The following is a 13,507-nucleotide window of genomic DNA, read 5'->3' on the forward strand; positions in this document are numbered from 1 at the left end:
TTTTCAATCCTTATGTTTTTTCTTCGTGTCTACAAATAGTTAATCATAGCTGCATAATATACACTTTATGGGATTCGATACTCTTCACGAGACGTGGGTATATATGGATGAATGACATGTCCAGTGCTTCCGTCCTTCTTGAAGGGATCGCGCGTAATGACGCACTATGCTACGTGGAGACTGCTAACGTGTTGCTCTGACGGAAATTTGAAGCGAAGCACTGCAGTGTCGTGGTTGACAATATGATAGTAATACTTTAACACGGTTTGATCAGGAAGTAATATGATGGTCTGTACAGAACAATATGAAGAACTGTAGAGGAAATAATGATATTCAGCTATTCTCTGATATTACAAATCAGAATCGCGTACAAATGATTGGCTACGATTAACAGTATATAGTATAGATATATGCACCAAAAATGATGGGAAAGATATGCATGTTACAGTAGTTTGATTTGGCAGGAGACTATGATTTTTCTTCATCTGCTACTGCTTTCCACTTTAGCTTCTTTTTGAGATACAATGCAATGTAGGTAATGACAAGCAATACTAGAAGAGAAAGTGAGTGAGCAGCTGCTACATCACCTTGCGCAGTATGGTTAACTTACCCGGAACTTCAATGAGCGGACCGATTGTAGCCGCGAGCGCTTGTTCGGAATGGATTCCGTAAGTTCCGACGGCTACAGCGATAGCTAGCTCGAAATTGTTGCTTCCAGCCGTGAAAGATTGGGTAACGACGAGCTCATAACCGATACCAAGTGCTTTTAAAACGAAGAACGGGATAAAGAACATGAGCACAAAGTATACAAACAAAGGTACCGCTACACGGAAGACAGAGCCGATGTTCTCGATAATCTGGTGGCCTTGGTTCGCAAACATGACAATGATTGTGTAGATCAAGCCAACAAGAGCAAGTGGACCGACGTATGGCAAAAACTTTCGCTCGTACCATGGCTTTCCTGCAGCAAATATAACGGTGTATCGTGTGATGAAACCAGCAGCGAGTGGAATCCCGAGGTATATCAAGACCGACTGGGCTATCGGCCAAATATCGACGTTAATGGCAGTATCGTGCGGTGCTCCGAACCAGGATGGAATGATATTGATGAAAAGGACAGCGTAGGGCGAGTAGAGTGCGATCTGGAAGATTGAATTGATTGCAACCAGCATTGCACAGTAGTTTGCGTCGCCGTGTGCCAAATGATTCCAAATCAAAACCATAGCAATACATCTTTACAGTTTGATGATGTTTAGTCATATATGCGTTGACAGTTAACATACTTGCTTACCTAGCGAGACCAATCATGACAACGCCTGTGCGAAATTCAGGTAGATCAGGCAAAGTAGCCCAGGCAAGAGCGGTCATGATGATGGGTCCAATGATCCAATTAATAAAGATGGATATGCAAATTTGAAGCCAGGCTTCCTTGGTGGTCAAGATGGCGGGTATTCTCTCGTATTCGACCTTGCAGAGCACTGGATACATCATCACGAGAAGGCCGATAGCAATGGGAACTGAAACTGACCCGAATTGCACCGTCGAGAACGCTTCTTGCACGCCCGGGACATAGTAGCCGATCAGGACGCCGACAATCATTGCAAGCAAGATCCATACAACGAGAAACCGATCCAGGAAACTGAGCTGCCGCAAAAGTGCTTTAAAACCATTAGCACGCGGATCAATGCTTAAGCTAAGGCATGAAAAGCATTACCTGTGCCTTTGATTTGCTCTGCATCGCTGGCCTCTACCATAGCCTGATACTCGGATGGCTTTACGCAGTAGTCAAAGTTACACTCTGGTGTCCAGTAACATCGTTCTTCCCGCCCATCGTTTGATACATAGCAGTTATCATTATTATTATGACGATGATGCTGTGTATCCTCGGTCATTGTTTGTTGAAGTCAAGAAATAAAAAAGAAAGACTGGATAATGGCATCAAAGATGATGGCGAATTACCCAGAAAGACCAATGAAAGCCGATCTCATCAGGCACGTGCAGTGGCGTTGTTGCTGTCCTCTGCTCGAATTCGCGTTCCTTGCTTCTCTTACTTCCCAGATTTCCCTCCCTTTTGCACACGGTATGTCTGGCATTACTGTCTACCACAACCCTCAGTGCACAAAATCTCGATTGTCCACCACTCTCCTCCAGGAGAACCAAGAGAAATGTGGCTACAAGCTGGATGTTGTGCTGTACAAGAAGACACCGCCTTCCGTTGAAGATTTGGAGAAGCTCGTCGATTTGCTGCGCGCAAACAACCAGCTTCCTGAAGAGCGTCCGTGGGACTACTTGCTGCGCCCTGAAGCACAGAACAAAGTCGGATCTTTCGAAGAGGCTTTCCAGGTTATCCAAAACGATCCAGCCATGCTTGAACGGCCGTTTGTCATTGATTGGGATAGGAAAATCGCTGTCCTCGGACGACCGGATATCAGCCGCGTCGAGAAATTGGTAGCTGATCGTCGCTCGTCGGCTTGAGTTCTATGTATTCTTATCGATGCTTGTAAAGCCTAATGCCTAACAGAGCATTGCATTTCCTACTACTACTATTTGGAATCGTAACACAAAAGTTTCCCAGATTCGCTGTTTTTTGGCAAGCTTTCCCTGTCTCTCTCTTTTCCTTTCATTCTTTTGCGATTTAAGGAGCGCAGAGCAAACTCGGCAGTTTATACACTCTTCTAGCTGATTAGGATCATTGCAGTTGACATGAGCTTGGGATCAGCTTCGCAGCAAAACAAACTCGAAAAGTACAAAGTTGTTGTTGCATACGACTTTGGTACTACCTACTCTGGGGCGGCTTATGCGTTCACGCACAGCACGACACCCGAAGTATTTGACATTATCAAATGGTACTGGGAAAATAAAACATTGCAAAATATACATGGCGTTTTATACCAATTGAGCATATATAAATAGGCCACACAAGGCAGGCAATTTCTTTCCCAAAGTGCCTACAGTTTCGCTGTACAAAAAGGGAGAGACGGAATTGGTAGAATGGGGCCATGGTGCCAAGAAAGCCATGTTGAAACCGCACGCTGCCAAGCAAAATGTCTTGTTATCGAATTTCAAGCTCTCGCTGGATGAAAGCCTATCACTCCCTGCGCTTGAAAATGGATGGTACAGATAGGAAAAGCAAAATTACGCCTACAATGTCGTGTACTTATCACATTTATACTTAGCACTCCTTTGAAGGCTATCACTGATTACTTGGCAGCACTGCACACTCACGCTATGCAAGAAATCACTCGCGGATTCGCCAAAAATTACCATCCAGATACGTTTAGGTACTGCCTCACAGTGCCTGCCCTTTGGAGCGACAAGGCCAAGCATATAATGCGCCAAGCTGCTGTCAAGGCCGGCCTCATCCAACCTTCTGACCCATCCGATCGGCTCGTCCTGGTTTCCGAGCCCGAGGCTGCTGCGCTGTACTGCCAAGAAGCGATGGATGTCCAGCTTTGCAAGGGTGACCGGATTCTCATTTGCGACGCAGGCGGAGGCACCGTCGACTTGATCATCTTCCAGGTCCAGGAACAGCGCCAACATCTGAAAGAAATCACTAAAGGCATCGGCGAGAGCTGCGGTAGTGTATTTTTGGATGAGCGATACAAGGATCTTTTGCATGAAAGACTAGGTGCTCAAGTCCTCGAGGACCTGCCTGCAAGAGAGATGAATGACTTGATGGATCAATTTATCGACAACATCAAGCCCGAGTTTGACGGCGTGGATGACCACTACGTAACATTACCGAGATCTATCGACTTGGATGCACTGCCGCGTGAAGAATACCTGGACGAAGGTACCATGAAATTATCGGCAGAAGAGCTCAAAGCTAAAGTCTTTGACCCCGTTATTGAGAAAGTGGCAAGTATAATATAACTGGGAAATTATCGACTAAAGTCATGCCTGTATGTTTTAATAACTTGAGTCACATACGTAGCTCTCTCTGATCGATCGCCAGCTTGAATCGATCACACAAGACGCTCCTATCGATTATCTGTTCCTTGTAGGCGGGTTTGGATCATCGAATTATTTATACCAGCGAGTCCACGAAACGTTTAACGACACACCTAAAGTTCGTCAGATTATTTGTCCAGCTGAACGCGCGGCGTTGGCAGTTGTGCGCGGTGCAGCGTATTACGGTCTTCACCCGCACGTTATCACTTCTCGAGTTTCACGGCGAACATATGGCATCAATGCTGGTTTGCCTTTCGACGAAGCGCTCGATCCACCCAGCAGCCGCGTTATCCGGCCCGATGGCAGCGTAAGGTGCACCGCTCGGTTCTTAGTATTCATCCAAAAAGGCGATGTTTTACCAGTGGATCACTGCATACGAGAACAAATGTTTGTATATTACGGGACGTTGAAGCACACAGATATCATGTTGTACGCAACAGATAGCGATGCAGTGCCGAGGTACTACAACGAACCGGGCGTGCAACACGTAGCAGCGATATCGGTGCCTATCCCAGAGTTACCGGGGAAAATGCATGGCGAGCGCGTACCATACACTGTACGAATGTACTTTGGATCAACAGAAATACGAATGGAAGCAGATTTTGGAACTGGGCAGACATACAGAGTCTATTGCGACTTTGATGCATCCAACAATTACAGCAAATATAGCATTTAACCCCATCAATTCCACCACCCTTCCCATAAATTTATTACCTTGTAATGGCAGTAGCAGAGACCGCTGCTGCCACCGCTGCATCTCCTCCAACTCTTGTAACCTTTTCTTCTTCTTGACCATGTTGGCTGCCGCTGCTCCTGCCTTTCTTGCGATTGTGCTTGCTGTTGTTGCTGCTGCTGTTGCCGGAAATCCACCTTTCTTTCTTTCTTTCTTCTGCCTTGCCCACCTTCTTCTTCATCAGTTGACTAGGATATCTCATCTCCAGACAGACCATGAATTGATACAAGACTACATTTGAAACCGCTTCTCCACTTCCCTTTCCCTTTCTTGTTTTTTCTCTCTCTTTTCTGGAGGCACCATGGGAATCTAAAAAGAATTCTTGACGCACGTGTGGGGGATCAAGAGTGATTCTAAAACTAAAGAACATAAACTTCCAAACAGGAATGTAAACAGCTACTATTCTAATCATCAGGGTCTGTCACCCAAATGCAGCCAGCTGTACTCGTATCTTGATGCACATCCTCGAACTCTTGTGCAGTAACCCATCGGCGCCATGCTTCCGTGTATCCTCGTTCGAGATTTTGAGTCCATCGACGTGTATCAAACAATCGATTGTGCTCTCGCGATAAAAACAGTCGCTTGCGCAGAGACATTAGAGGGCCATGACCGCGTCGAGCAATTGCACCGGTGTCGCTAGTGTCGTATGTGTACGTCAATCCAAGCGCGAGTTCCACTGCTCGGTCTTCGTATTGCTGCTCAGACGATACCACCATTTCGTCACCAGCGCCTGTTGCAATAGCAATGCTTGCACCGACCCGCGAGCACATCTTATGCATATATTTTGGCCATGTAACGATTGGTGTGCCAGACCACAGAATATCCGCTGCTGTAGTGTGTGCGTTGCATTCAGGTGTATCCAGGAACAAATCTGCTACTCTGCCTCGGTGAATATGTATGTGCTTTGGTGCCACATCCGTAAATACCACACGCTGAGCGACTTGAGGGCCTGCCCACTCTGTCGCGCACCGACGCAAGTGCCGTTCACCCGCCGGTGGGAATCGTAGCAACCACAATATAGAATTTGGTACGCGCTCCAAGATCCGAAGCCACATCCGAAAAGTCGATGGTTCCAGCTTATACAACTGATTGAAGTTCGCAAAGATAACCACATCGTCTGGTAAGTTCGGAAACACTTCTCGTCGCATACTCCATCGTCTGTCTTCTTCAATTGACCACAGCGTCTCTGGATCGTTCATGAGTGCCGCCGGTTGCATCATAATAGCCTTTTCTGTTTCCCCTTCCTCACGGAAGCCTTGCTTGTGATCGTTGACGAAGTAGGAGTGCGGCATGTATATGAACTTCTCGGTATAAACAAAGTCATTGGTATCTTCCTCAGGATCAATGTCGCCTTCAAAGTCACCACCCTTGCTAGCCTCGTAGCCTCCACGTTGTCGCCAGACTTCACAGCTGACCATTTCTGGTGGACAAACAATCCGGTCTGCAATGATCCAGTCGCACCAGCCACCACCTAGCGTTCCAGCAAAGCCCATAAACGAACATTGAACAGGGCATGGCCGCGCCGCAAAGATTTCATTGCGAGCTCCTTTGGTGTATCCGTTCAAATTCACCAAGACGTGTATACCATCGGCAATAATTCGATCCACAACTTGCTGATTCGACCAGCTTGATACATCCAAAAAGTGCTCGGCTTCCCGTTCAATCTTTTGACGATAAGGAGAGTTGTCACTAGGTGTAGTCGCGTAGCAGAAGACCTCGTAGTGAGACTTCGTATGAAATCCGAAAACAGATTGCATCAAGTGCGCCAAAGGATGGTTGTTGAAATCCGATGAGACGTATCCAATCTTAAGTCGCGGCGAAGGAGGTGGAGGCGGTGGGTAAACATGAGCAGGTACCCAGGTCGATGTGAGAGTGCTGTGAGATATCCGCAAAGCATTGCGATGAGATATAAGACGAACTTGGCGTGCGTTCAAAGGGTATGTAAATGTATGGAATGGAAGTACAGTCGGAACCGGCGGTGTCGCCAGGCTGGATGGTATGTGAGGACGTTGATATTTCGTAACGTTGTCCTTGGACAATGTGATCATCGGCAGCTGCGAGTCGCTGTGTGTAATATCTCCGTATTGCTCCAGGTACCAATTACGTTGCAATCGCCGCATGATACGCTCAATCAACCGTATCAGCCATCCGCCTTCGTTCTTCTTACACTGTGCGTTTGCAAAATGTCGCAACCGCTTCGTCCACAATTCAACAAGTCGTTCGTGTGCATTTTCCTGATTCTTGTTCGTATGCACCATCAATTCTGCTAAATGTTCGCCGAGTGTTTTACCGCTTTGATCCAAAACAATCTTGAGAATACCAACACCCCAAACAGCGCCATCATCCAGCTGCTTTTCCACAATTTCAACGACACGACCAATCCATCCGGACCTGGCCTTTGGATCGCCTGTGCTTGGGTAGAGGTTGCCAAACTGATCAACAGTTGGTTCAGTACCGACACCACCGCGTCCACGCCAATCACAAACACCACCGAGCGAGTTCACGAGTCCGCAAACAGCGTCGACAAAGTTGGGATTTACTTCAACAGCTCGGCGATACCATTGCACCGAATCTTGGACGCGTCCCATATCCTTGATAGCATTGCCCAGATTGGCCAGCGCCACATCGAACCGGGGATTGTACTCGACTGCCTTCTCATACATACATACGGCCTCGTTCAGATGGCCCATATCCTTGAGTAAAGAACCCAAGTTCGTGTACAGGTGAGGGTGTCTGGGATCGAGCTGTAGACCGTACATGTAATATTGCATCGCAAGCGTCGTACCTGTAATCGGTTGTTGTTGCTGCTGCGTATTCACAGAAGGCAACTTAACTGCCATCGCAGCACTAGCCCCAGAGATATTACTTAAAATGATACCCAAATTGTTCGCTGTAGATGGACTTGGATGGAGCGCCAGACTGAGATAGTAAAGAGGTAACAATAGCGACATGGTAGGTGCTGGTCGATTGTTCGCTGTGGCGGCGGCAGCGATGGCAGGCGTTGCAGGATTCATCATGTCTTGGAAGAGTTTAGCAAGCGTCAGAAGAATGGTCGAAGTTGTCTGGTTTGCTTGTTGAATAGTGCTGGACGCATTGCTTGGTTCACCACCAGCTGTTGCCACTTGCGCCGACGTCTGCAGTGTCGCCATACCGGGCAGAACACCGCCAGACTGCGAGAATGCAAGTTGTAATATACGCACCGCCTGATCTGGTTGAAGAAGTACTAAAGGCAAAGATGTCGGATCCAGCAGCTTGCCGTAACGCGTGGCCTCCATAACAGCCGTAGATCCACATGCCAATGCAATCTGGTTACTGACAGCAATCAAACTTGTACCACCGAAGGCTAGCTCTAATCCTTTTTCGTATTCTCGGCGAGCACCTGCAATGTCGCCAAGAGCATACTTGAGGTTACCCTTGGCATAAAAAAGATTTTGCAGTCTTGGTAGCTGATGCACCGGCAGATGTTTTGGCACCTTGATGGCTACATCGCCTGATAATTCTTCTTGTGTCTTGAAGAAATATTGTTCGACAAATTCGCATACGCCGAGAGCTTCCTTGTACCGCGGATAGACATTAGACTGGCGTTCACCCTTTTGTCTATTTTCTGCATCCTGCTGTTCATGATTGCCCAAAGCATTGGTAACAGGTGAGCACAGCACGCCGACTAGATTCTCGACAGCATCCCAGTATCCTGGTCGCAGCTTGACGGCCTGATACCACCACTGTTCCGCGTCAGCCGTTCTGCCCATACTTCGCAGTGTCGTCCCAATATTGCTCATGGCCTCCACATAATTCTGGTCATATTTTAAGATAAGCTGATTGTAACGCAGCGACGATTGGTAATCCTGGTGCGTGTAATAGACACATGCAAGTAGTAAAATAGTAGGCAGATGAGTTGGATATGCATCATGTAGTATATGCAGCAGCGACAGTAAAAATGGGTTCCGAGGTGCTGTGGAGTAAAGCGAATGTGCATACTGTAGCAAGTTTTCCCTCCACTCTTCCGTCCACTCTGCACTAGAGTTTGGAAGGGGTATCTGTGGTAGGCCATGTTGTTGTGCTAACAGTGCCGTTGAATTGGTACTTGGCGCAGATGCCTGGCCTACAGCAGCTGCTGCCGCTGCTGCTGCAAGATATTGGCTGGAAGCATCGGATTGAAGTTGCTGCATTGAAATAGCATTATGCAACGTAGGAGCCTGAGGCAGGACTTGTCCATTCAGATCGTGACCAGAATAAGAGTGCATATGATGTTTTAGTTTCGCGGTTCGCATTGTCATGACATTGCTATTTTGTGGCAACTGCTGTTGCTGTTGTTGCTGTGTCTGCGCCTGCTGCTGTTGGTGGTGTTGTTGCTGTAACAACTGGTGTTGCTGTATTGCCACTTGCAATTGCTGCGGATTTAGTCCCAAACTATCCAGGGTTGGAAGCGTGGCAGCACTCATGTCGGCCGTTCTGTGTTTCCGGAAATCCGGATCCACACGACTGGAGAGGTATTGTCTCCTTTTCGGATCGTAATAATGATTCACCCAGCCATTTGAGCCTTCAAAATAGTAACTGGCGAGAGTTGGTGACTGTGGTGGTAACATGATGGATGGCAGATAGTGAGGCTGTGCAGGTTGCTGAGTTTGATCATGATAGTATTGTTGGTAGAACTGTTGGTACTGACTAAAGGCGGATGAGTTCATTGCAAAGTTGGAAGTCTGCTGTGCGGGTGGTAACTGGTTTTGCTGTTCTTGGTCGGCCAACATTGTGGTGTGATGTTGCATCGTGGCCTGTCCTTGCTGGGGGTATAAATAACCACCACCGTGATTCTGTATCATGTATTGTTGTTGTTGGTGATTATGCGGAACCTGTGTCTGCGTGTTGAAGTTTAGATGTTGGCGCAAGGTTGGCTACGTCACCCCAGAATACTTACGCTTTCGACATTTTGAGAAGATTGAATGACATTGGAGGGGTCGTGTGTAAAGGACGGCTGTTTTTGCCTGTTGTATGACTGCAAATAGAGTCTGTCGGCAGGAAAGGCGCCAGGCATGTAATTTTGCTGAAATATCATTTAACGTGATCTTGGCGCAGGTTGAGATGCTAACTACCACCTAAAGTGGAGGAGAAGGGGGAATGAAAGCGCAGAACAACGAAGAAAAGGGTGAAAACCAAGTTCTCTTTACAGCATGAATTGAATTCCTTGCAGTGCAAAAGCACACAAAACAAAATTTCAGGATGCGACCGCCCAATCGAATTGGCCAGAGGGTCTCGCCATTCGGACGCTAAACCTAATAAGGTTGGGCTCAATGTTGGTCTGTCCTCTCATCTCCTTCACGAACGCGTCCACCATCTAGCTTTTTTTCTATCTTTCTTCAACGTTAAGCATAGTAAAAACCATCCAAACTACTACATATATCGCTGTGTACGTTGTCCTTAATTTCGTTTATTCAAATATCTCCCTTTTTTCTTCACTTTATCGGCGATTCTATGGATAAAACGGAGTAGAGTTTTCCGAACACGCTTTTTCTCTGATCTTCCAGTAGTGTCCAGAACCTCTCCAAGCTAAAGTTACTCCTTCCTTGCGATATGAAGTATCCAGACTTGCTATGTATTTCAAGAATCCTTGCGGGTGATGATGGTGCAATTTGCATCATAGAGTGATAAACCGTGTAAACAAAGGTATGCCCATGTTTGGTAACTACCAAGCCGGGTTTCCCACAATGACCTTTTTTAACCTCTTTCATCACTTGAAGTATATGCAAGTTGACGTTACTTTTTGTCCGCAGCTGCCCAAAGTGTTCTTTCTTGTCGAGGAGTTTCATTTAAAGGGAGAAGGTTGAATATGCTGACGACCTTTAACATGCACCCTGACAGACCTTGTGTAACAGTACCAGGGGCATTGTCAGCCGATTATGGCTGGGCCAGTAATTCTTGTCAGGACATATACTCAGGTTGGTCGCAACGCAGCCAGAGAGAGGAGGGATGCAACGGCTCGGCGTAGAATAAAACTCTGGGATAGGTCAAGGTTTTGAGGTAAAGATGTAATGTGAGCTAGGAAAGCTTCGGGAATCAGAGTGAGACTTGCAGAATAATGACATGCGTGCTGCTAAATTGGCTGTGTTTCTATAACTAGTGCGTTGCCTGTTTTGGATGCAATGTACAGCTGTTTGTCAGCAATGCAGAATTGGATATAGTTGCTCTGACATGAAGTTTTCAAAATCAAGATATCATTAACTTTCAACTTTGTTTCTTTCGTTGTTAGAGAGCAGGCCTCGGGTATCAACGATCTCTTAGTAAGCTGCACCGACTGACTTCCTTCTAACGAAACTCGCTAATCGACTTGGACTATCTCGAGCTGTGCATGCAACTCAAAACGCTATGGCTCTTCAAGCCGTTCCTGACATGTCACGGGCATAATCGCCGATTGTCCGTCTTCCAGATATGTAAATTTCTCCTCGTCATAGATTCAAGTAATGTACGATATTACTCTACAGCTGCCTCATGGTAAGAATATTACTGGGGACCTGGAATGAGTAATACCACCGGTGCATATCCGATGCAATCTGCATGATATTGAGACAACCTTCCGCCAAATTAAAGCAATAAACTGTCAAATATCGTCATATGGGCATTAGCAGCATAAATATTTCACGGCTTTGAATTGGAATTAGAAAACTGGAAAGAACTTGATTATACCACTATGAAGCCTTTTCGAAGAAATGGGGCTCTAAGTGATAAAATGAGCAATGCAAGATTTATTTGTGCCTTTATGAAATTGGACAAATATGACTACACTGATAAACCAGTGATCTCCACCTTTTGATGACATGAATATCGTCTTTGATTGCTCCTATAAATTACCATGCTTAATATTTTAAAATAAACTTCATCTATCTCTTATTAATTTTTTGTCACACGGTCAACAAGATGTAAGTTATTTGGGACATTTAAACTCTATGGATGCGCGGTTGAAAGTTACATTCTTCACACTGCGACAGAGTACCCGTACGGTGCCGTAAAAGAGATCGTGCTCCCAGTACCATTTGTTGTTGACTTGTGGCTCTTCGAACGGCATTGGCGGCAGATCTACATCTTTGTATGCCTGAACATCTTGGGCCGATATGCGCTGGACATAATTTTTAAACTTTGCAGAGCTTGGATCCTTGTACTCGTGGTACCAGCGCTGCAATGACCGTATCGACATGTCACGATCATTCTGGCGGAATATCCGACGACGCCCTTCTTCCATTTGCATGAGACACAATATGGTGCTATGCTGACCCAGATGATGCGAGTCCATATACATACGAAAAGCAATGCCATTCATGGATTGATGGATATCGTCGAGCTGCAAGTACTCCAGATCTGCAGAAGGCAGGAATATATCCATCTCGTAATCGTCGTTCACATCCAGATACATATGAATGAACCGTATCTTCCTTAATCCGTGGCACGTACGGGCAAGGTAACTTATAGCGGCCTGCGATAGCTCGCACTTGTCCAATTTGATCGACTTTAAAGGGTGCTGTCTTTCATTGCTAGCTCCTTGTTCCACGTCTTCTCCTTCTTCTTCACTGGCTTGTGGTTCAGATTCAGGTGCCCCTGCAGACACAGTACCCATATAAACTTCAAAGTTTTCGAGATGAGGCAAGGATGTCAGCAAAACGTCCATGTTGACTGGCACATTGTAGACCTCATCAAACATCCTGAGGCAAAGGTCTGATAAGCAATGGAACCTCGTCAAGTAGTTGATGAACTCTCGAGTATCTTCCAATGGCCACACCCGTGTGTGGATCCTTTTCGCGTCAGGATGTTGAAGGTTGAGTACTCTGGTAAGGGTCTGTTTCCGGTTATCCATAGGTACAGGACTAAGCCCAAGCCATCTGTAGGTTTGACCAGTTGCTTCGAATAGATCCAACACTTCCTCGGGACTAGGAGGATCAGGTGAATCGTGTCCAAACATCCATACACTGTGCAGTCGTTTACACCGGGTAGCAATGTATCTTATCAGCATCTTTAATGCATACCCCGTCACGGTGTGATGCAGAAAGATCTTCAACGTCTTGACGTTGCCAAAAATGGCTGTAAAGACATCAGCGCATGTTGCGTTAAAAGAGCTGCCAAAGAAATCCATGTCGTCCAAATTTCGAAACACCGTGTGTGCTTTCGGAAGGTCGTCCGCTGTGCCCTGGAAAATGACACTCTCCAATCGAAACTTCCGTAGTTGTGGCAAAAGTCGGTCGAACTCGAAAAGATGTTGCGCTGTAACCGTCTTTCCATTTCCATCCATCCAGTCAAACTGATTAAAAGACACCTCAAGTTGTCTGACGTTTGGACATTTTGCCAGCAGCGGGAGCAATTCGTCCATTGTGATATCCTTCGAAGACCATTTCCCGACCACGAGCTTTGTCAGATGTGGTCCAAAGTAGTCGACGATCGAAAATACAGGTCTGAGATCTTGCAAAGGATCCGGTAGGACGCGCAGCTTCTTCCATGGCTTGACGTGGTCTCCGAATCTCAAATGTCTCCACGTGGTATAGGGGAAATCGAATACCTCCAGATTCGGCAAAAGAGTTGGAAGTTTTTCGAAATCCTCCTGACTGAAACCATGCTTTGTCATGTAAAGTTCTGCGACAGCATTGCCGATAGGACAGCTCATTCTGGCAGAGCTTTCAAGTGCGGCCAGAAACCGCCTGAATTGTTTCCGTCCTTCGATCTTGACTACTCGGTAACATTTCCTGCGAAACACAGGAAACCAATTCTTACAAACGAGTTGACAAACGTAGCATTCTTGTTCCGTCAGGTCGTCGGCAATGTAATGTAGTAGCTCATGTGGCATTG

The 13,507-nt window shown here is 46.4% G+C and overlaps 6 protein-coding genes across 6 annotated transcripts; 2 read left to right on the plus strand and 4 right to left on the minus strand.

The window, feature by feature from the left end:
• Positions 1-468: 468 nt before the first annotated feature.
• On the minus strand, positions 469-1,892 carry VTP01DRAFT_1 (uncharacterized protein; the record flags this gene model as incomplete). The annotated part of the gene is made up of 4 exons (XM_069378311.1): positions 469-551; positions 611-1,233; positions 1,292-1,658; positions 1,715-1,892. 4 exons carry the CDS (start codon positions 1,890-1,892, stop codon positions 469-471), a joined length of 1,251 nt encoding a protein of 416 aa, XP_069244421.1.
• A 79-nt stretch (positions 1,893-1,971) lies between these two features.
• VTP01DRAFT_2 (uncharacterized protein) lies at positions 1,972-2,475 on the plus strand (the record flags this gene model as incomplete). The annotated part of the gene is made up of 1 exon (XM_069380411.1): positions 1,972-2,475. The coding sequence occupies one exon, from the start codon at positions 1,972-1,974 to the stop codon at positions 2,473-2,475; it is 504 nt and encodes a 167-aa protein (XP_069244422.1).
• Positions 2,476-2,703: 228 nt separating this feature from the next.
• On the plus strand, positions 2,704-4,627 carry VTP01DRAFT_3 (uncharacterized protein; the record flags this gene model as incomplete). Its single annotated transcript, XM_069381521.1, has 4 exons — positions 2,704-2,846; positions 2,914-3,114; positions 3,177-3,858; positions 3,935-4,627. The coding sequence occupies 4 exons, from the start codon at positions 2,704-2,706 to the stop codon at positions 4,625-4,627; spliced, it is 1,719 nt and encodes a 572-aa protein (XP_069244423.1).
• Positions 4,628-4,661: 34 nt separating this feature from the next.
• Positions 4,662-4,901, minus strand: VTP01DRAFT_4 (uncharacterized protein; the record flags this gene model as incomplete). The annotated part of the gene is made up of 1 exon (XM_069382632.1): positions 4,662-4,901. One exon carries the CDS (start codon positions 4,899-4,901, stop codon positions 4,662-4,664), a length of 240 nt encoding a protein of 79 aa, XP_069244424.1.
• A 187-nt stretch (positions 4,902-5,088) lies between these two features.
• On the minus strand, positions 5,089-9,716 carry VTP01DRAFT_5 (uncharacterized protein; the record flags this gene model as incomplete). The annotated part of the gene is made up of 2 exons (XM_069383742.1): positions 5,089-9,540; positions 9,600-9,716. 2 exons carry the CDS (start codon positions 9,714-9,716, stop codon positions 5,089-5,091), a joined length of 4,569 nt encoding a protein of 1,522 aa, XP_069244425.1.
• Positions 9,717-11,600: 1,884 nt separating this feature from the next.
• On the minus strand, positions 11,601-13,505 carry VTP01DRAFT_6 (uncharacterized protein; the record flags this gene model as incomplete). The annotated part of the gene is made up of 1 exon (XM_069384851.1): positions 11,601-13,505. The coding sequence occupies one exon, from the start codon at positions 13,503-13,505 to the stop codon at positions 11,601-11,603; it is 1,905 nt and encodes a 634-aa protein (XP_069244426.1).
• Positions 13,506-13,507: the final 2 nt, after the last annotated feature.

This window comes from Rhizomucor pusillus (assembly GCF_041956525.1).
Source record: "Rhizomucor pusillus strain CBS 183.67 unplaced genomic scaffold VTP01scaffold_1, whole genome shotgun sequence".
NCBI classification, from domain to species: Eukaryota; Fungi; Mucoromycota; class Mucoromycetes; order Mucorales; family Lichtheimiaceae; genus Rhizomucor; species Rhizomucor pusillus.